Genomic DNA, 19966 nt, shown 5'->3' on the forward strand with positions numbered 1-19966 from the left:
GGAAAAGCATTCTCTATTTTATTTATTTTTTGTTAATCCTCACCCAAGGATATGGAAAAAAAATTAATTTTAGAGAGAGAGGAAGGGAGGGGGAGAGAGAGAGGGAGAGAAACACTGATGTGAGAAACATCAATCGGCTGCCTCCTGCACGCCCCCTACTGGGGATGGAGCCCGCAACCCCAGCATGTGCCCAGACTGGGATTCAAACCGGGGACCTTTTGCTACATGGAACACGCTCAACCAACTGAGCCACACGGGCCAGGGGTGGGCTGAGCCTGTGATTTTTGCCATTTTCCTGTCCTGCCCCCACATCAGTAGAAAATGGGAGCGTCTCCTCCTAGCCAGGTGTGTATGAGCCACCCCTTCACGAATGGACTCGTCCACTCACTCCCCTCCCCCACCACCACCACCGCGTGAATGGGACACACTGAGGGAGTAAGATGGGGAAGGGGACAGGGAGGGGGAGGAAAAGGGAAGGAGGGAGGGGGAGGGGAGAGAGAGGGAGAACGAGCTCACTGCGCGGCCGCCGTGGGGGAAGCAGGGCTTCCCGATCCGCCTCCCCTCCTAATGGAGGTTTCCGCCCCTGGAGAAGAGGCGGCGCCCGGGATCCGCCTCCGTCCACCGGTGGAGTGCGGCGTCCGGACCGTCCATTGTTGCCTGGGGGTAGGAGTGGGAGTGGCGGACCACCTCCTCCGGGAACACTCCGGGCCGACCTCGTTCGCTCGTCCTGCAGAAGCCGTGACGCCAAGATGAGTGGCGAGCAGAACCCAGCCAGCAAGCCCACGCCGGTGCAGGACATTCAGGGCGATGGACGCTGGATGTCCCTGGTGAGCGACCCCGCCCGCGATCACCAGGAGTCGGGGTGGGGCCGGGGCTCGGGAGTTTAGCTGGCTCGCGCGGCTTTCACTACGGGATTGGGAAACTGAGGGCAGTGGGGTGGGGTGGTGCTGTCTGACGGCCCCGGGAGCGAGCGTGCCATAACTCCCCCGTGTTTGTCCCCGAAGCACCATCGGTTCGTGGCTGACAGCAAAGATAAAGAACCCGAAACAGTTTGTTCAGTGTTACCTTGTCTCTGGATCCATTTTTGTTCATCAGTTTATGTCGTTCATTATATTCCACAAATGAGTGAAATCATGTGATATTTATCTTTCTCTGACTGGCCTATTTTGCTTAGCATCATGCTCTCCAGTTCCATCCATGCTGTTGCAAATGGTTCCGCACATTTCTCGTCCTGCAGCAAATGGTTTCTCCCCGCGAGGCAAGGCGCTAGGTTTTCCCCGCCCACTCTCGGCCTTCCGCACTTCACCCTCCTCCTGACGCGGGGAGGTTGGCCAGCTGGAGAAGGAGCTGGGAGGGCTCCAGGGCGTGTCCAGCCCATCTTGCTCAGTCCCGATCAGTCGGAACCCAGCCAGCAAGCCCACGCCGGTGCAGGACATTCAGGGCGATGGACGCTGGATGTCCCTGGTGAGCGACCCCGCCCGCGATCACCAGGAGTCGGGGTGGGGCCGGGGCTCGGGAGTTTAGCTGGCTCGCGCGGCTTTCACTACGGGATTGGGAAACTGAGGGCAGTGGGGTGGGGTGGTGCTGTCTGACGGCCCCGGGAGCGAGCGTGCCATAACTCCCCCGTGTTTGTCCCCGAAGCACCATCGGTTCGTGGCTGACAGCAAAGATAAAGAACCCGAAGTCGTCTTCATCGGGGACTCCTTGGTCCAGCTAATGCATCAGTGCGAGGTGAGGCCGATCTCCCTCCTCCTGCCCCACCCAGGCCTGCCCTCACTGACCCACCTGGACCAGACCTCAGGCCAGGCGGTGTATGGGGTACCCGAAATAACCTCAGGTAGCTCCCAGCACCCAGAATTTCAGTTTAAGGTACATGATATTGAGAAGGAAGTGTGTGCCCTGGCTTTATCAGGCTGTTATTGTATATAATCAGACTTAAAATGAGGCTTCCCTGCAAGATTGACTAAAGCAGCGGTTCTCAACCTGTGGCTCGCGACCCCTTTGGGGGTCGAACGACCCTTTCACAGGGGTCGCCTACGACCATCGGAAAACATATATATAATTACATATTGTTTTGTGATTAATCACTATGCTTTCATTATGTTCAATTTGTAACAATGAAATTAGGTGTCACCACAACATGAGGAACTGTATTAAAGGGTCTCGGCATTAGGAAGGTTGAGAACCACTGGACTAACCTGAGGCTCTATTGTTTGCTTAATGGATTTCCACGAAGCTACAGTTCTTTCCACAATGTGAAGGTCAACTGTAATAGCTCTCCATAAAGGGGGCTGGGGTATAATATCTTTCCAGTAAGCAAGGTTAATGGTTTTCCTCAAAGAGAGGTTTATTGTTTCAATGCATATCTCAAGCAGAATGGTTTCCATAAAGTGAGTCTTGCTTCTATGGGTTCCAAACACATACAGGTTTGCATAACGTGAGGTTGGACTATACTGGGGTTTGCTCAGGATGAGATTGCTTCCATGGAGAGGCTCTTCCATAATGACATCTGGTTAACATTTGGACCCAGAGCAGTGCATGCTGACAATGTCCCTGTGCCCACCCCACTTCTTGCCCACAGATCTGGCGGGAGCTTTTTTCTCCTCTGCATGCACTTAACTTTGGCATTGGCGGTGATGGTACACAGCACGTGCTATGGCGGCTGGAGAATGGGGAGCTTGAACACATCCGGCCCAAGGTAAGTAGGGCTTGGGTAGGCGGCTAAAGCCCTCTTAGCCTGCCCCTCACCACTGCTTCATGCCTCTCTTTCCAGATTGTGGTGGTCTGGGTGGGTACGAACAACCATGGGCACACAGCAGAGCAGGTGGCTGGCGGCATAAAGGCCATCGTGCAACTGGTGAATCAGCGGCAGCCCCAGGCCCGAGTCGTGGTGCTGGTGAGTGGGAAGGCGGGGAGAATGGGTGGCAGTGTTCTGGGACCCCCTCAGGTGTAGCCACAGTGGGCATGGTTCTGGGTAGCTTGGCACAGAGCAATGGCTTTCAGGCAAAAGTTCACATTGACACTTGCTACATCCATCAGAGCAGCTGTGAATAAGGACATGTTCAATGACCAATTAGGCCCTTTGCCCAGGGGAGCACTAGAGATTTTTGGGATGTTAAAACTCAAAGTATTTATTTATTTACTTATTTATATTTTTTATTGATTTTTTACAGAGAGGAAGGGAGAGGGATAGAGAGTTGGAAACATCGATGAGAAACATCGATCAGCTGCCTCCTGCACACTCCTCACTGGGGATGTGCCCGCAACCAAAGTACATGCCCCTGACCGGAATCGAACCTGGGACCCCTGAGTCCGCAGGCTGACGCTCTATCCACTGAGCCAAACCGGCCAGGGCCAAAACTCAAAGTATTTAAATAGCCAGATGTTGTCAGGCATTCCCAAGGTGGGGCATTTCCTCCTCTGAAAGAGGGGTTTAACCCCTTGCCATTTTGTCAACATTTTTATAAGGCTGTTGTTGCTGAATGGGGTCTCAGACCAGGCATCAGGAAGTACCTTTCCCGTTCCCGTTTCCCATCTTTCGTGTATTCTGCAGCTGGGGACTTCATAGTGGGGGTCGGAGAACAGTTTGGCACAGAGATGCTAGTAGGACCCAGATTTTGATAGGATATCTTCTCACAATTCTTGGTGCCCTCCTCAGGGCCTGCTTCCGAGGGGCCAGCACCCTAACCCACTTCGTGAGAAAAACCGGCGGGTGAATGAGCTGGTACGGGCAGCATTGGCTGGCTACCCACGGGCCCATTTCCTGGATGCTGACCCTGGCTTCGTGCACTCTGATGGTACCATCAGCCACCATGACATGTATGATTACCTGCACCTGAGCCGCCTAGGCTATACACCTGTCTGCCGGGCCCTCCATTCCCTGCTTCTCCGCCTGCTGGCCCAAGACCAGGGTCAGGGTGTCCCTCTGCCAGAGCCCACACTCTAACATCTGCTTTCCTGCAACATTAAATTCTTATTCTTCAGTCTCCCATTTTTTGTTTTATGGCCAAGCCCATCTGAATACCTCAGCCTCAGCCCAGATCTCTGTGACCCTGCAGCTCTGCAGGGTGTTGTTTCTGCCCAAAGAAGGCCTCGTCCATCTATCAAGGCATTCTGGTTCTTGGAGAGTATGGCAGATTTATATTATACAATAGTGCTCCAGGCGGGCACTTACCAATCAGTAACACTAGGTGAAACCAGTTTGCTAACACTACCCTAAAGGATCAGAGTCAAAGAATTCTGGGAACATAGTGGCCTGATACAGTCCTCCAATCTTTGCACATGCCATTCTCCTGGCTGGTGCTCTGGAAGCTTCATGACCCTCCCACTCCCAGCAGACATCCCTCCACACAGGGTATAGGCATCTCTCAGCTGGGTACTATCCACAAATCCAGGAGACTCCTGGCTGCAGTGCTGGCTTAGACCACGTGGGGGCAACAGAGGTTACTGAGGACAGCACAGTATTTGGGACAGTGTCACCTCTGAGCTCAGACCTCAGGTCCAGCTGGAGCTTAGAGGGTCAACTGCCCTTGCACATCTAGGCCTTCCACAAGCCCATTCATACTGGATGCCTGAGAGAGACAGAGATGTCAGAAGCCCCTGAGCCCCAGACTTAGAAGGGAGCCACCCAGCCTTCAGTGGTCAGAGACCTTAGGTCATGGGGTCCTTCCGATGTTGAGAGGGAATATCCTGGCACTGCTGTCCTCATCTCACTGGGGGGAAGTATAGGTCCATGGCCAACTGGCGACAAGACTGGTACAACCAACATCCCGCCCTTTCAAATGGGCAGTCACACAGGTGTGTTAAACAGCTTTAATTGCGGTCATTGTGGCTTTTCGGCACAGTAAGAAATATTGCACATGATCAACATGTTTTGTTCTGGGGTTGGGGACAAGAGTAGGGGGAATCACCTTCTTAGAAAGTACAACCCAAGTTGGGAGGGCAGAGAGGTGGGGAGAGAACCCTCCCCATGCCTGTGGCAAAGTGCAGGAGCCCCTACCCCCAAACTAACCTGAGTCCAGCCCCTCTGGGGAAAAAAGGGGTGCATGAACCCCTTACTCCACAGGCGCCTCCCTGTGGCCCAAGGCCCTCACTTCTCTCTGATTGCAGCCCTCACGAGCCATTTTGCATAAAGTACAAGTGAAAAGATCTGAAGGTCACACACTCCAGGTTATTATGTACAGGGGCTCGGTGGAGGGAGACTGTGCCCCTGCTTCCCCTCAGCTACCCCCATCACTGGGAGGGAGCTGTGGGGCATGGGGATACACAGAGGGGCAGGCCTCATTCCGCCCAAAACTGAAAGGACGAAATGGCTTTATTGGGGAGGAAGTAACCATCTTGGCTCCCTCCCCCTCCCCGTTCCTGCCACCTACATATTGTCCATGTCCTGAGGGGGGGTACTATGGGTCCTGGGATCTTCTCAGGGGCCCCCTCACCTGCCTGTGGCAGCTGTGGAGGGACCAAGAGGTGGGGGGGAGGGTTGGGGGGCCCCCTCCCAAGCAGGCTGTCCAGGCCCCGGCTCTGGGGGTGGAGGCAGTGGTGGGGCAGCCTGGGCTGTGCCAGAGTCCGAGCAGGGTGAGGTGGGATCAGGGCCTCCAGCAGGGCTGGGAGTGGGAACAGAGGCAGCAGCGGTGCCAGTCGGGGGCGGTCCAGGGAGGGGGGACTCAGCTCCGGGAGGCTGCTCCGTGGGAGTGGCTGCCTGCATGATTTTCTGACGCACCTCACGGATCTTCAACTGCAGACAGACCTTGGAGGGGAAGATGTCTGCGTAGCGGGCCTGGAAGGCTGCTGTGGCCTGGGCTAGGGACGGAAGGATTGAGAGGATGAGATGAGCAGACAGATCCCCTCCAAATGCTCCTCAAGACTCCAAGACATGCTCACCTGATGGGAAGAAGCCATGGTCCTGGAAGAGCTGCATGACCAGGGCCCGGCGCTGGTCCAGGGTGCGCCGCAGTGACGAGTATGGCACTTTCTCATATTCCAGCTCCCCAAGCACATCCTCAGCTTCTGTGCCTGGGACAAAGGCAGGGAGAATGATCAAGGCCAGTGCAGAAGCCTGGCCATGCCACCTTTACACTGCTGTCTAAGTGTCCAGCTGGCCTTCACTGACCTCTGTTTCACAGCAGAGTACAGAGAGGGGACATGCCCAAGGTCACATGGCAGTTTAGGGGCCTGCTGGACTCTGGAACCCACCCTTAACCTCAGTGACACCCACTCCACCTCTCCCATTTCTAACCCAGTTCATGAGACCCCACCCCTTTTGCAGGCCCTGGGTCCCTCACTGCTTCACTGGCCACGGCCTCAGCACCTGTGCGGTCAAAGGTGAAGATGTCTCCCTCGCACTTAGCACTCTTGGGGGTATTAGGCTCTGAGCTACAGCTGGAGCGTCTTCTCATCTTGCGCTTGGGTGAGGTGGGGTCCTCGGGAGCGGAGTCCAGGTCTGGTCAAAAGAAGCAGGCTCAGGGGAGGCGGCCCCAGTCCATCCCCACCAACCCCGAAGGCCCCCTTGCCTACCAGTGGAGTTCTTCCTTTTCTTACGATAGGAGCCCAGGATGGCCCGGGGTGAGGTGGCCAGAGACTGCAGGGTGGGAGAGGGCAATACCTCTTCAGGCCGAAACTCGGGCAGCTCAGCAAAGCGTTCTTCGAAGTCTACTTCTGACAGGACCCTGCTGGAGAGTGGGCAGGGTCACCTCCCCTGCTCGGCCTGTAGCTGCTCACTCTCCCACCAACCCACAGCTCCACCAGAGCCCCCAGCCCATGCTCACTTGTCCACAGAGTCAAAGGTCTTCTTCAGAGGCGGGGGCCGCACTTTCACCTTCTTGCTGGTACCAGCTGCCTCCTTACGCTCGGGGTTGTCCCCAGCTGCTTTGCCACCACTGCCCTCGCTGCTGCTGCTGCTGCTGCTGCTGCTGCTGCTGCTGCTGCTACTGCTGCCAGCAGGGGCTGGGGCTGGAGCTGGGGCCGGGCTAGAAGGGGTGGGAGGCTCCCCGCGACTATCCAGGCCCAGCCCAGGGACGCGCCAATCTGAAGATGAGCTGGAGAATTTGCTGGCCTGGGGTGGGGATGGCAGAGAGATGAAGGACACGAGTTCTGACTTGCTGGGGTAAAACCCAGAAACACAAAGAGACAGGTGCTGATTGCCTGAGACAATCTTGGAGAAAGCCCAGGGACAGTCAAGCACGAGGGACAAGGGCACGTCTCAGACATATGCAGGGAAGAGGGGTGGGTCCCGAGGTGAAGCCTAGAGCTACGGAGCAGATAGTGGGCCAAGGGACAGAACCCAGCAGCAGGAGCCCCCAGGACTGCTGGACACTCACCATAGTCTCAGGGCCCTTGGTGCTGGTCCGCTCCTCAGCAGGCAGGGGTGGTGGGGGGCTACTCCGGGGAGTGGGAGCCCACGTCTCTGGGGTAGGTGGAGGGACCGGCGTTGTAGGCTGCCCCTCAAGCTCCGACTCAGGGGCAGCAGGCTCACGAGCTGAGCCAGGCTCCAAGGGCTGCCGGGGTGCAGGGCCAGGCCGCCCAGGGGCACCCGCCTCAAAGGAGCCCACAGGAATGCTGGCGATGGCTGCCTTCACTTTCTGGGGGGCCTTGGGGGTGGGCCTCTGGGCCTTGGGGGCCACTAAGCTGTAAGTCATGGAGCCTGCTGATGGGGAGAAGAGCATTTGCTGAGCTAGGCCTAACTGGAGCCCATTCCCTGGATCCAACTCACCCCACCCTGGGTTGGCCCAACACCCACCTGTGGCACTCGGAAAAGGGCTGGTAGGGGCTGGGGTGGCAGTGGCAGTGGGAGGGGCCGATGGGCCCTTGGGCAGGATTGTAGCAGTAGGGGGGGTGGTGCTGGTGGCCACAGTGTAGACCAGGCCTGCAGGGGCCTGGGATGGCTGGGCCAGAGGCGCTGACGAGGTGGGTACGGGGCTGCCAGGGTAAAATGCCGTGATGAGGGGAGCTCCAGGGGCTGCACAGGTGGGAGGCAGCTGGGGGCTGGGCACAGGTGACACGCCCACCTGGCCAGGAGCCAGCAGCGGAGCCTGGCCTACAGAGAGGGAAACAGGAGAGGCAGGGGCCCGAGTTAGTCCTGAACTGCCTCAGACCCACCATGGATTCCAAGCACTGCCGGCCAGGTCATCCCTCACCTGAAAGCAGGGGCTGTACGAAGGCAGGGCCACTGGGCCCCAGCGAGGTGAAGCCTAGAGCTACGGAGCTCGTGGGTCCATATGAGGTGACTGTTCCAGCCTGGCTGGATGCTGAGCTGGTGACCAGAGGCAGCGTGTGCCCGCCTGCTGACTGCACATAGGTGATTCTGCCGCAAGAAGAAGAAGGGACAGAGTAAAAATGGGGGAAGGCCTGCCTGGTGTGGTTCAGTGGATGAGCACCGACTCATGAACCAGGAGGTCACTGATTCGATTCCCAGTCAGAGCACATGCCTGAGTTGCAGGCTCAATCCCCAGTAGGGAGTTGCGCAGGAGGCAGCCAATCCATGTTTCTATCTCTCTATCCCTCTCCCTTTTTTCTCTAAAAGAGTAAAAACATATTTAAAAAAAATAGGGGAAGAGTGAAGCGATCTGGCCCCACCCACCCCCTTCCCTGGGCTTGCCTCCAGGTGAGGGCTCAACTGCCATTACCTGGTGGAGGAAGGTAGCAGGACCTTCTGAGGCTGGGAAGTGGGACCAGGGATCGTGGCTGGGCTGAGGGGCGGCACCAGGCCGCTGGGTGTGCTCACAGGCACTGGAGTCAACTGAATGATCTGTGGGCAAGAGCACCCATAGGCTACAGTGAGTGGAGGACCCAGCATGGGGAAGAGGAAGACCAAGACCTAGGAGAGTGGTGGGTCTCAGCCAAAACAAGGAACATAAAATTTGGGATTGGAACAAAGGGAAAGGAAACAGCAAGAGGTGGGGGAAGAGATAAAAAATAAATAAAAACCAACAGAAATTTTTAAAAACAAAAATTTTAAAAATGTTCTAAAAAAGTTTTCAAAAGAGGTGGGGGACACAGAAAAGGAACAAGTTGCAGACACTGAGGCCAGAATCAAGATGCCCAGAGACACTGAGAATCAAGATTCCCCCAGAGACAGACAAAAGGAAGAAAAGTGAGTGAAGGAAAGGCAGAAACTCTAGGCCAGGGGTCCTCAAACTACAGCCCGCGGGCCACATGCAAATACAAATATTGTATTTGTTCCCGTTTTGTTTTTTTTACTTCAAAATAAGATATGTGCAGTGTGCATAGGAATTTGTTCATAGTTTTTTTTTTAAAACTACAGTCCGGCCCTCCAACAGTCTGAGGGACAGTGAACTGGTCCGCTGCTTACAAAGTTTGAGGACCAGTGGGGGGGGAATAAGGACACATTTGTAATACCTTAACTAATAATAAAAAAAAAATGGGAAAAAAAAAAAAAAGTTTGAGGACCCCTGCTCTCGGCTATGGAGACCAAACCCAGCAGGAGAGGAATGAGGAACAGGTGAGGCCACAGACAGGATGTCCTTACCTTGCTAGGTGGCTGGGCACCATTCTGCACAGGTACTGAGAAGGGTGGGCTAACCAGGGGCAGCGGCTGGCCGGCTCCTCCACCGCGCACTGACATGCTAGGGGTGGCCAGGGGCACTAGTACCTTCCCAGGTAACAGCTGGGCTGAGCCACTGGGGGCTGGGGCCTGCACAGGAGAAACTGACTGGGCTGCAAGAGGCAAGAAAGGACATTAAAGGAAGCCGAACAGGGCTATGGCCCCTTTATTTGTGCTGCCCAGCCCAGGCCTCACCTTTGGGGGGCGGGACAGAGGATACAGACTGCAGGATAGGTATGCCAGGAGTGGGTGCAGTGGCAGCCAGGACTTTGCCGTTGGTAGAAGTGCCCGGTGGAAGGGTGAAACGAATGCTGGTGGTTGATGCAGGACCGCCAGGAGCCACTGCCTTGGTCCCAGAGGCTGGTGCTGGGGCAGGTGCCACTTGAAGCTGCTGGGGCAGTGTGGGCAGGATGTACTGCACCTGGGTGATTCCCCCAGCCTTGCCCAGGGCACCTGGCTGCAGAATACCCAGGGGCACTGGCCCATTGGGGCCAGTACCAGCACCTGCTCCTGAGCCCGTAGTGGCCCCACTACCAGGGGTCCCCTGGGCAATAAACTGGACAGCAGGGGGTGCAGGGGCCCCATAGCCTGGGGTGCCCACCAGCAAGTTGGTGACAGTGGCAGGCGCCTTCCCCACAGCACCTAGTAGGGGCCCAGCCACCAGATGTGGGGCTGGTGAGGAGGCTGTTGCTGACTTCTTGTCCGAATACACTAAACTGACACCCAGTGGAGAGCCCCCAGGTGCCCGGGACCCAGTGATCGTTTCAGTCCTGGCACCAGCTGCGTCACTTGGAGATGCTTCCACCCGGCCAGAGGTGGAGAAGGGCTTGGAGGCGATGGGCACAGGAGTGCTGCTGACAGGCCGCACTACGTTGGTGACCATGGTGGCAGCTGGACGGGACAGGGGGGCCGTTGGGGTCCCATAGGCCAGTGATGGGGTTGGGGCTGAGGACATGCGAGCTCCACTGCCTTCCCGTTCCTCCTTGTTTGGAGGCAGGACTAGTGTCTGCAAGACACCTCCTCCCCCCACAGGAGGTGCTGCAATAACTGAGGGGCTAGGTGGTTCCAGGCCCCCTACACTTTCAGGCCTCTTGCGCCGGAAGGTGGTAGGATCCGTTGGGAGAAAGCGGGTGGCCTTGGAAGGTGTTGCTGGGCCCCCAGGGGGTGGGGGCCGTAGTGGGCCTGCTGTGCTGCCCTGACCAGACTCTTGGGCCTTGAAAGTCCCTGAGCCCAATGAGAAGGTGGCTGCTGAGGCTGAGGAGGATGCAGGTGGGGATGAGGAGGATGAGGTGGGCCCGTAGCCTTTGCTGAAGGCTGCAGGTGGATCTGGGGGCCCTGGGGGCTCAGGGTCCAGCGATGGACGGCAGTGGGTAAAGGAGGAACGAATCACAGGTGAGAACACCTTCCGGCCATAGCTCTGGTGGAAGGAGAAGAGACACAATCGTATCAGGGAGCCTGAACACCCACACCCAGGCCACCTGAAGGCCTTGATTCATCCAGGCTATGACACAATTCCCCATGGGGCAAATAACTTCCCTCTCCAGGCTCTCTGTCAACACACAAGAAGATACCCCACTCCTGGAGTTCAGTGAGACCAGACAGCACCAAGACCCAAGCACTCACCTTGCTGCCCTCTGGGTCTTCCCCAGAGCTATCTCCACTCTCACTGTCAGTTACCCGCTCCTTGCACTTGAGGTCAATGTCAGTGGTGCTGAAGCCATCGTCAGCTGAGGGAGCAGAGGAACAATGTTGGCAAAAGGACCAGAAGGACAGCCTGGAACCTGGGCTCTGGCCTCAGCTCTGCCCCAAACCAGCAGTGCGTATTGTCCAGGAATGCTGCTCTTCAGCCCAGGGTGTGTCTGGGCTGCACAAGCATGCATCTAACACTGTGCCCAATTGCCTGGCCATGCCTGGGTCCTCCTGGTTGCCTATCTGGCCAGGGGCTTTCTAAGGACAGGGGTAGGCTTACTCAGTAGGGCCTGAACCGAACGTATGTGAAAGGGAAGGGGAAAAAAACGGGCTTGAGGGTCTGGATCCAATCTCTGCCCCCATCCAAACCTTAGCCTACTAACCCCTGGACAGGATTCTGGGTCCCTGCCACTGCTCACCAATGACATCATCATCCCCTTCCTCCTCACAGATAACCATGCGTTCCTCATCACTGGTCATGTCCTCACTGGCCGCACGCTGGGAACGGGAGGCTCGGGTAGGCAGCAGTGGAGGCCGCCCACTGGCCGCTAGGGCACCTCCCTCGCCAGGGGCCGCAAAGGGGCCTGGAGGCCCATATTGTGTGGAAGGCTTCGGGCCAGCGTAGGATGAAGGGCCAGACACCATCTGCAGGGCAGTTGCAGGGAGAGATCAGCCGAGGCTGTCACCTTGGGCAGCCCTCCCTGCCCATCTCCCCAAGTCCCGAGGCCTGTACCCCAGACCTGAGTCAATTCCTGTAGTGCCTGGCTGTCTACTTCTCCGCCATCCAGGCTGTGGACCCCACTGTGGGAGAAGGCTCGGGGCCGGGCCGAACCAGGTCCCCCAACTGTGTGCAGACGTTCTGCCCCACAGGAGCCGCTCCCCGAAGCCTTGGGGTCCGAGCTCAAAAGTGTCTGGGCTGCGACAGAGAGAAGCTCAGAGGACACTGTAGAGTGGAAGGGGGGGAAGTGCTGCAGAGTCAGGAAGCCTCTTACCAGCACCTGGACTGGCTGAGCCACCCACCATATTTCTAGGTACTGGGCAAAAGCAGGCTGCAATTCCTGGGCCACCAAGCAGAAAAGAGATGCCACCCACCGGCCCAGCATCTCCTTCCCAATGGTTCCTGCCCTCTGGGGCTGCAAGGAGCAAGCCCATTGCTCCCCAGGAGGCAGCCCTGCTGAGAGTAAGAAAGCCCGCAGACAAGTTCGTGTGGTGCTGGCTAGCTAATAACCACACTGCATCCCTGCCCTGAGTTGTGAGCTCAGACCCACAGGGTTGCTCCAGAAAAGCACCTCAGCACAGTGCCAGGCACCCTGACAACTGCAGTCAGTTGAAGCATCAATGAGGGGCTTCCAACTGTGGTTCTGGGAGTCAGCCAAGCTGGGCTTTAATTTCTGGCTCTGCCAGTTACTGTTTTCTGTGACTTCAAGCAAGTGGTTTTGCCTCACCTGGAAAATGGGGTATGGTTCTAAACCCTAGTGATTACACCCCCCTTGGTGCCTCGTATGTAGTAAATGCTCAGTAAGTGGCAGCTGATGAGATTGCTATTTGGAAGTTTTATCTGTCTGGACCTTCTGGATCCTTCACATGAGACAAGTGCTGGTTCCTTTATAAGTAAAGGTCCTCAAATAAAAGTAACAGGGCAGCCCTGGTCGTTGTGGCCCAGCTGGTTGAGCATCATCCCATGCACTGAAAAGTCGCAGTTCAATTCCTGGTTAGGACACATGCCCCAGGATGCAGGCTCAATCCTCAACAGGGGGCATGCAGGAGGCAGCCAATAATGTTTTTCTCTCTCTCTCTCTCTCCCTCCCCCTTCCTTTCTCTAAAATCGGTAAAAAACATATTTTAAAAAGTGACAGGGAGGAGCTTCTGTGGCAGGGGGTGAGCAAGCAAGGGGGTACCAGAGGCTCTCAGGGATGGAGGTAGTAGGGCAGGAGACCCAAGGAGCTGACTAACCTCCAGGGGCAGCAGCGGTGCCCGTCTCTGACATGCTTCGCTCCCGCGTCTCCTTGTGCCCTCCTGCCAGCCCCAGGCTTGTGGGCTTGGCCTCTGAACTAGACTTCTTTCGGTCCTTATTGCACCACTTCCAGTCTGGGTGGGCCTTAAAGTGGGCCTCTTTCACCTGGCAGGAGATGGCAGGACCCTTCACTCATCCACCCACCAGAGGAAGCTGGGGAGGAGCTGAGAGGAGGAGGTGTTACCTGGAAGGCCAGGTCGTGGTACTTCTGTTTCTCCTTGGGCCCCAGGGCATACCACCACTCGCCCAGGATCTTGCTGACGGTCCTGTTGTCCTGGTTCGGGTGACGCTGGTGGACCAGGGCCCGGTGCCGCTTGCTGAAGATCATGAAGGCATTCATAGGCCGCCGGATATGGTCCTTCTCCCGCTACAGCAGACACAGGTCCAAGTGGAATAATTAGGACCAAGGAGACAGGCTTGGGTGGCCACAGGCCGAGATGGAGACAGGTGGGGATGAGGTACCTTATTGGGGCTACGTCCATCCTTCTCCGAAGATGAGTCTCGTTCCTTGGGCAGGGCACTAAGGGACTGGGTCCGGCGTTTTCCAGGTGGCAGAGGCAACTGGATCTCAGGAGACATGATGGAGAGGAAGCTGTAGTGAGAGCAGCAAGTACAGTGAGGTCCATGTACCTGGCCATCCCACCCCCAGTCCCAAGTCTCGGGGCACTCACGCATCATCATGGTCACTCTCCGTCTCACTGTCAAGACGGGGTTCTCCTGGAGGGCCAGGGGTCTCCTCCTCAGTGGTGGGAGGGGGGCCCTTTCCAGGTTCCACTCCCCCCAAAGTGTGGGGGGGTCCAGGCCCTGGGCTCTCAGGGCATGTGGCTCCTGGGGGCCGCCCAGGGTCAGCATTCCCTGTCCCGCTTGGTGGCTGCTCGTGAGCAACAGCCGCCGACTCAGCAGGCTCTGGGGACAGAGAGGCAAATCAGAAGGCTCCTGAACCACCTCAACACTATCCCCATGCCTTTCCACAGCCCCCCATCCCTCACCTTTGCTCTGGTTGGAAGCCACTGGATGGCTGGCAGGTTGCTGGGCCTCACTTGGCTGCACGGAGGGGTCTGGCTGGCTGGGGGCCAGGAAGGGGACTAAGGAGTGCCAGGGGAACACGGCGACAGAGCGAGGTTCGACGTTCGTCCACACTGTGGGAAGGAGCCAGCTGAGCTGTGCAGTAGATCTTGGCCTTGACCCTCAACCCAAGGTTTTTTTCACCCTGAACAAAGTAGCTCCACCTCTCTTTTTAGACCCCTTCTCCTAGCCCTGAACCTCTCGACATGCATGCAACATCACTCAAAGAAAACTCCTGCTTGAAAGGTTTCTAGGTTTATAAAAATGAAAACAGAAGCAGGGATGGAAAGAGAATATACTGCCCCACTCCCTCCCCCAACCTCCACTAGCCCTGCCACCAGGGACCAGGCCAGAGGAATGACTGGCTCCTGTCACAAACCAGGCCATGTTTGACTGCCATCCTACACTCCCAAGGCCCCAAGACCCAGAAGGCCTGGAGACCCTTCCCCAGCCAAGCCATGTTGCCAGCACCCATGTTGCCAGCTAACATAGCCCCTTACCTTGGCCTCACACTCCTTTTCTCTTTCCTAAGGCAGATGGCCCTGTCTTTCCTCTCCTTTCCCCTCCATCACCCACAGAGTCTTGACTCCGTCTCTATGCCTCCCTCTTACTACCATAGGCACCAGGGAGCTAGGCCTGCCCTTCCTGGGCTGAGCACAGGTGCTATAGCATCGCTCCCCTTACCACCACAGAGAATCTACTGCCTGTGAAGAAGCCTCCTAGCCTGTCCCTCTAAAACTCCAAGTTCATCTTTAGGGCATGGCCCAGCCCCAAGCTCAGAAAGAGGGGAGGGTATAGTAAACTCCTTGGAAGAGAAGGCACAGACAATGGGACAAATAAAAGAACTGTTACAAGTCTCTGCCCAGGGAAGGCAAGAGTGCCAGGTGTTTCCTAAAGGATATACACAGGAAGGCACTTCCCTCATCAGGAGCTGGTCCCAGAGGACCCCTTCACTCCAGGAGCTGGGTGACTGGCTGGTCTCCTGGAGCAGGCGGAGACCAGGAGTGGGCTTCCCTCTCACTGCTGGCTCCCTGGGGGAAGTGGAACCAGCAGCAGAGGCCCCTGGTAGGGGAAGACTATAAAGGGAGGAGGGGAACGCCCTAGCCCTGGTCTCCATCATTCCAGGCCTTCCCCTGACCCAGACCACTCTGTCCTGGAGTTACCACCCTCACGCCTTCAAACGCCTGGACTAGGGGAGCCCTTTGTGAGCACTGGCCTCGAGACCTGATTCTGTAAAGGGCTGACAAAAGAAAAAAACAGACATCGAGGCAAATGGAGAGGAACAAGGAGGCCAGCACTGGAAGCGACTCAAGACACAATATGACGACCCTACCCCCTAACCCTGGAGCCCTGGGGACACAAAAGCCTTCTTGGCCCTCCAACCACTTAACCCCAGGGACCTGAACCTGTCCCTCTCTTCACAAAGATCGTTCTCACCAGTGCCTCTTCTTCTGCTGGGTGGAGAAGGGACCCAGTAGACAATGAGGGAACAGTCCTTTGGTCCTGCCCCTCCTGAACGCCTCCCAAGTGCACTACCCTCCAGGATCTGTGGGTCTCTCCCTCTCCGCAAAGCTCAACACACTCGGCCCAACGCTGTTCTAAGCAAACAGTGCCTCACTCACTCCCCAAATCCTGTCCTAGCCCCACTGCTCAACCAAAGCCCCTTCCTTCCCTCAGTCTAGTCCACACCTCGGGCCAGTAGGTCTCAGGCTGCTCCGAATCTAATCCATGCTCCCGAGCCAGTTACACTGCACCGCTCACCTCCAATGACAACGGACCTCTTCCACTCCATCACCTACACACCAGGCTGCTCCGCCACTCCCCACGCCCATCACTGCGCTACACTCCCACCTGCCGTCACTAACCACTTGACCTGCTGTCACTAACCACTACAGCCGGTAACTTTCCCTTCACCCCCTTACTCTATCTCTACCATTCTCCTGCTACATCCCCATCACAGGTACTCCGCAGTTAGCACCCCAATATCTTGACCCCTACAGTCCCAGAGCCCAGGAACTACTGACCGAACATTCCGAGGCCACGGGAAGCCGCGCCGGACGCGGGCACCAGGGGCCTGTGGGCTGAGTACATGAGAGCACTTCTTCTATTCCATTTTACATAATATTTAGTTGCTTTTAGATTGACCCAACATCCATACTCTGTACATATACATCCCAAGTTAATCTCCTTGAGTTAACAAAAATACTTTATTCTTCTTTATTTTTATATTTATCATTTATACACTGCTTTAAATTTCACAAGCATTCCGTAAATATTTTAAGTGGAAAATATTAGTACAATGGGAGCCTAAGAGAGAGGCACTTTCCATCTGGAACTGATAGTCCTAGAGCATACCTAGAATGTTTTAGGGGCTAGATTTGAGCTGAATTTGATTTAGGGGGCACAGGGTTAACTTCATAGGTAGGTTACTCTGTCTTTGGCTTAGTGATAACCAGGGAGACACAAGCATGTGGTCCTAGTGACTCAGTGATTCCAACCTGGTAGAACTCAAAGAGGTGTCATTAACTTGACTCTCCTGAGACTCTTTGAACTAATCAGAATGTGTTCAGGGATATTATGATCCTGAAGAACATTGAAAGAGAGCCTCTAATGTAACTAAAAATAACTACCCCCATTGGCTGCCCCGGGGGAACGTCAGTCATATGCAAATGAGGACAGGGCTGGGCGGGCTCCGTTTGGCCCCAAGCCGTCTGGGGGCGGGACCGCGGGAGGAAAAGAGGCAGGACGGGCGCACTGCAGTAAAGGCACCGAGCCAGGGGGGCGGGTCGGGGCGCCGCGCTGCGGAGGCCCCTGGGTTGTGTGTGGTTGTGTGTGTGTGCGTGTCTGTCCAGTCCTTGCGAGGAACACGCTCACGCGCGCTTGGCCCACCTGGGTGCGCACGGCTCCGCAGGGCAGACGAATTGCTTGTAAGGTTGGGGGAGTCACCCCCGAACTCTCACCAACTCTCAGACCAGCACACGCACTTTCCTACCACACCCATTATTTCATATACACCCCACGATCACATGTACCTTCCTTCTTACACTCAGTCACACACGAAGTCACAAACCTCGAACACCTGCTCACATATGTGTAGTACTTCCCACGCTCAAGGTCCATCACTTCCCACCCATCATCCTCTTCATGTGACCCATTTCATACATATCCTATCATACATGTCTCATCAATGCATATCTTCATCACACATTCACTGGCCCACATTAATCATTATACAAACACAACATATCAGATAGGCAGAATGATCATGCACACCTCATCACAGCCACTGCTTTTCCATCACACACAACCCACATCCCTCCCACGCAATCACACATGCTCTTCTACACACACTCACACTGCCTTCTAGGTACTTCCATCCCCAACACAGGCTAATTCTCACAGACATCATGGTGATCACACACACTATAGAAACTTACCCTGGTAAGCTCTAACTACACCTCAGTACCCTGGCATAGCAGGTATACAGAGTGCCATGGCCATTCATAGTAATTCAGCTACCCTGCCTGAAGCCCAGGACCCTCAACCTCACAGATCACCACTGTGCGATGGCCCGGCCACCCTAGGCTGTGAGCTACTCCTTCCAAGAAAGGGACAGGAGGAAGGAAAGGAAATTAACACTAAAGCTGCTATGTGCTGGGAGCTTGTATGTATTATCTGTTCACTGAATCCTCACAGCCACTAAGGAGGTACACTTTCTTAGGTCCATTGTTCAAATGAGAATATGAGGCTCAGAGAAACAATGAATTGTGCAAGATCATGCAGCCAGAAGTAACAGCTTAGTGCTCCAACTTACATGTACTTCCCACTATGAAAATTTAACCTCAGGGTGGACACAGGCCACAGACTCCCTAACAGAAGTCCAGGAATATTAGACTATGATATAGAGACTGGCTAACTACAGAAAGTTCAGAGGTCACACACAGAGACACAGGCAGGGGTCTGGGGTCCACCAGACAGAGATCAGAAGCCTTGGATCACCTGAGGGAGACCCTGGGGCCACACACAATAGAGACAGAGGCCTGGGGCCACACCTGAGCTGGTAAAGGTTGCACAGGCTCGGATGGACCAAGACTGGGCTCCTTCACAGGTGGGGTGGAGACAATGATAGACAAATCCTTTTCCCAGCTGCCCCATCCATAGACAGAGCTGAAGGCCTGGAGAGGGGAGCAAACCCAGAGCCCAGAGGGGAAGGGGACATCTGTAGCCCTGTGACCTCCAGAGACTGCAGGACCAGACACTTGGCTGTGAGCCTGGAGGGGCCACCAGAGGGACTATTAAGTGACTGCCCCCTCCTCCATAGGCAGCCCCAGACTCAGACCCTCCATTACCTCACTACCCCAGGGACTGCAATGTGAGGCAGAAACCAAGGTTGAAATCAATGTGGCCACTATCTCCTCACCGCTGCCCCCTCCTCTCCCCAGCGGTGAGTCACCTATTGGCAAGTTAACCCCTTCCCCACTGTAGTGGAGTTCAGGGACAGAGCTCAGAGGAACCTTGCCCCCAGCTCCCCCACTTCTATTGGGTGAGAAAAGGAGGGGAAGTGGGCCCCACACATCTGGGCGGACTGTACATCTGGTAGAAGACACAGTGCCTACATAGAAGGGATGGGAAGAGGCCCTTTACAGGGTACAGTACAGCCAAGTAGGGGCCCAGCCTGGTAGGGAGGGGCCGGAATCTAGGCAGGAAGGGCCCCCCTGCCCTGGGCACTGGGCCAGCCCTATACTTAGCTTCCATTGTTCAGAGTGGAGGAACCCTGGGTGGGGGTGATTAGGAGTGGAGAAGAGGGAGCAGGTCCTGTACCCACACAGCTCCATCTCTCCAGCCATCCTCGACCCTAACTAGGGCCCTCCTAGTTGGAAAAAGCTGAGGAAATTTTCCAAACTAGGGCCCCAGCCCCATCGGAAAGGGGGTGGAAAGCCATCCTTCACTCAAGACAGGTATTGGAGCAGAACTACAGTACAGCCATCCCCTGTACCACCCGTTAACTAACTCCAGCCCAAAGCACCACCCAACCCCACCCTAGCCTGGGGTCACGAAGCCCAGACAGAGACACCAATTGCCACCCAGGGTGGCACAAGCCAAGGCCTGCCCAGAGGCCTGGGGCGTAAAGCCAGGGATGCTGACAGACTGAGGGACAGCAGACACGCTCTGAACTCACGGGCCCTATTTACTGAGCCTGAGAGGCACCCCACCCCTGCCACCCACTGCTCCCTACCCTGCCTGGGACCCCGCCTCAGCTCACCAACCCGGTGTCCCCAGATCCCCTCACCCCTTTCCCACGTACACACCCACCCACCCACTCCGGGAGGCGACGGCCAGGGTTGCCTGGGGAACGAGCCCAGGATTGGGCTGGTGCGGCTGTGGAAGGATGGGGGCCTAAAAATAGCACCAGGGTGAGTCAGTGCGAGTGGGGCTGGGGTATGCAGGGGGACCAGGAGGGAGAGAAAGGCAGGCGAGAGGTGTGGGGGAGGGTCCCCAAGGATTGGGAGATGGGCGGGATAAGACAGGGTGGGGAGTGGGTTCGGGGAGGGGGTGGGGGGAGTGTACAGGCGCCGGGGCTGGGAGGGCTGGTCGGCGCGGGCTGAGGGAGGGGCCACGGCCCGGGCGGAGGAGGGGGC

The 19966-nt window shown here is 56.3% G+C and overlaps 2 protein-coding genes across 4 annotated transcripts in view; one reads left to right on the forward strand and one right to left on the reverse strand.

The window, feature by feature from the left end:
- The first annotated feature begins 495 nt into the window (after positions 1 to 495).
- PAFAH1B3 (platelet activating factor acetylhydrolase 1b catalytic subunit 3) lies at positions 496 to 3988 on the forward strand. 2 transcript variants are annotated; one of them, XM_006761064.2, is made up of 5 exons: positions 496 to 827; positions 1642 to 1731; positions 2582 to 2698; positions 2774 to 2896; positions 3659 to 3988. In XM_006761064.2, the coding sequence occupies exons 1-5, from the start codon at positions 750 to 752 to the stop codon at positions 3944 to 3946; spliced, it is 696 nt and encodes a 231-aa protein (XP_006761127.1). In that variant the 5' UTR covers positions 496 to 749; the 3' UTR covers positions 3947 to 3988. The 2 variants fall into 2 exon arrangements, with proteins under 2 accessions (XP_006761127.1, XP_015417692.1); XM_015562206.1 differs by lacking the exon at positions 496 to 827 and adding an exon at positions 1404 to 1464.
- An 810-nt stretch (positions 3989 to 4798) lies between these two features.
- Positions 4799 to 19966, reverse strand: part of CIC (capicua transcriptional repressor) — a 28521-nt gene continuing 13353 nt past the window's right edge. The window contains exons 1-20 of one of the 2 annotated variants that reach the window (XM_006761065.1): positions 16352 to 16418; positions 14252 to 14401; positions 13934 to 14168; positions 13725 to 13854; positions 13447 to 13629; positions 13202 to 13367; positions 11989 to 12191; positions 11668 to 11893; positions 11183 to 11286; positions 9755 to 10976; positions 9485 to 9672; positions 8622 to 8743; positions 8133 to 8299; positions 7736 to 8032; positions 7317 to 7642; positions 6765 to 7051; positions 6514 to 6668; positions 6308 to 6439; positions 5881 to 6012; positions 4799 to 5799 (exon numbers count right to left, since the gene is read on the reverse strand). In XM_006761065.1, the coding sequence (XP_006761128.1) occupies positions 5432 to 5799; positions 5881 to 6012; positions 6308 to 6439; positions 6514 to 6668; positions 6765 to 7051; positions 7317 to 7642; positions 7736 to 8032; positions 8133 to 8299; positions 8622 to 8743; positions 9485 to 9672; positions 9755 to 10976; positions 11183 to 11286; positions 11668 to 11893; positions 11989 to 12191; positions 13202 to 13367; positions 13447 to 13629; positions 13725 to 13854; positions 13934 to 14168; positions 14252 to 14401; positions 16352 to 16418 (4860 nt within the window). In that variant the 3' untranslated portion in view covers positions 4799 to 5431. Of the gene's footprint in view, positions 5800 to 5880; positions 6013 to 6307; positions 6440 to 6513; positions 6669 to 6764; positions 7052 to 7316; positions 7643 to 7735; positions 8033 to 8132; positions 8300 to 8621; positions 8744 to 9484; positions 9673 to 9754; positions 10977 to 11182; positions 11287 to 11667; positions 11894 to 11988; positions 12192 to 13201; positions 13368 to 13446; positions 13630 to 13724; positions 13855 to 13933; positions 14169 to 14251; positions 14402 to 16351; positions 16419 to 19966 lie in introns of those variants that run through there. The other variant, XM_015562205.1, reaches the window with a different exon arrangement.

The sequence above is a fragment of the Myotis davidii genome, unplaced genomic scaffold, assembly GCF_000327345.1.
Source record: "Myotis davidii unplaced genomic scaffold, ASM32734v1 scaffold1577, whole genome shotgun sequence".
NCBI classification, from domain to species: Eukaryota; Metazoa; Chordata; class Mammalia; order Chiroptera; family Vespertilionidae; genus Myotis; species Myotis davidii.

What these genes read in the sequence shown, in the direction of transcription:
- PAFAH1B3 (XM_006761064.2), top strand. Translation starts at nt 750, where the DNA reads ATGAGTGGCGAGCAGAACCCAGCCAGCAAGCCCACGCCGGTGCAGGAC. An exon ending in ATGGACGCTGGATGTCCCTG is followed by an intron (nt 828 to 1,641) that starts GTGAGCGACCCC and finishes TTGTCCCCGAAG; the next exon opens with CACCATCGGTTCGTGGCTGA. An exon ending in TTGAACACATCCGGCCCAAG is followed by an intron (nt 2,699 to 2,773) that starts GTAAGTAGGGCT and finishes CTCTCTTTCCAG; the next exon opens with ATTGTGGTGGTCTGGGTGGG.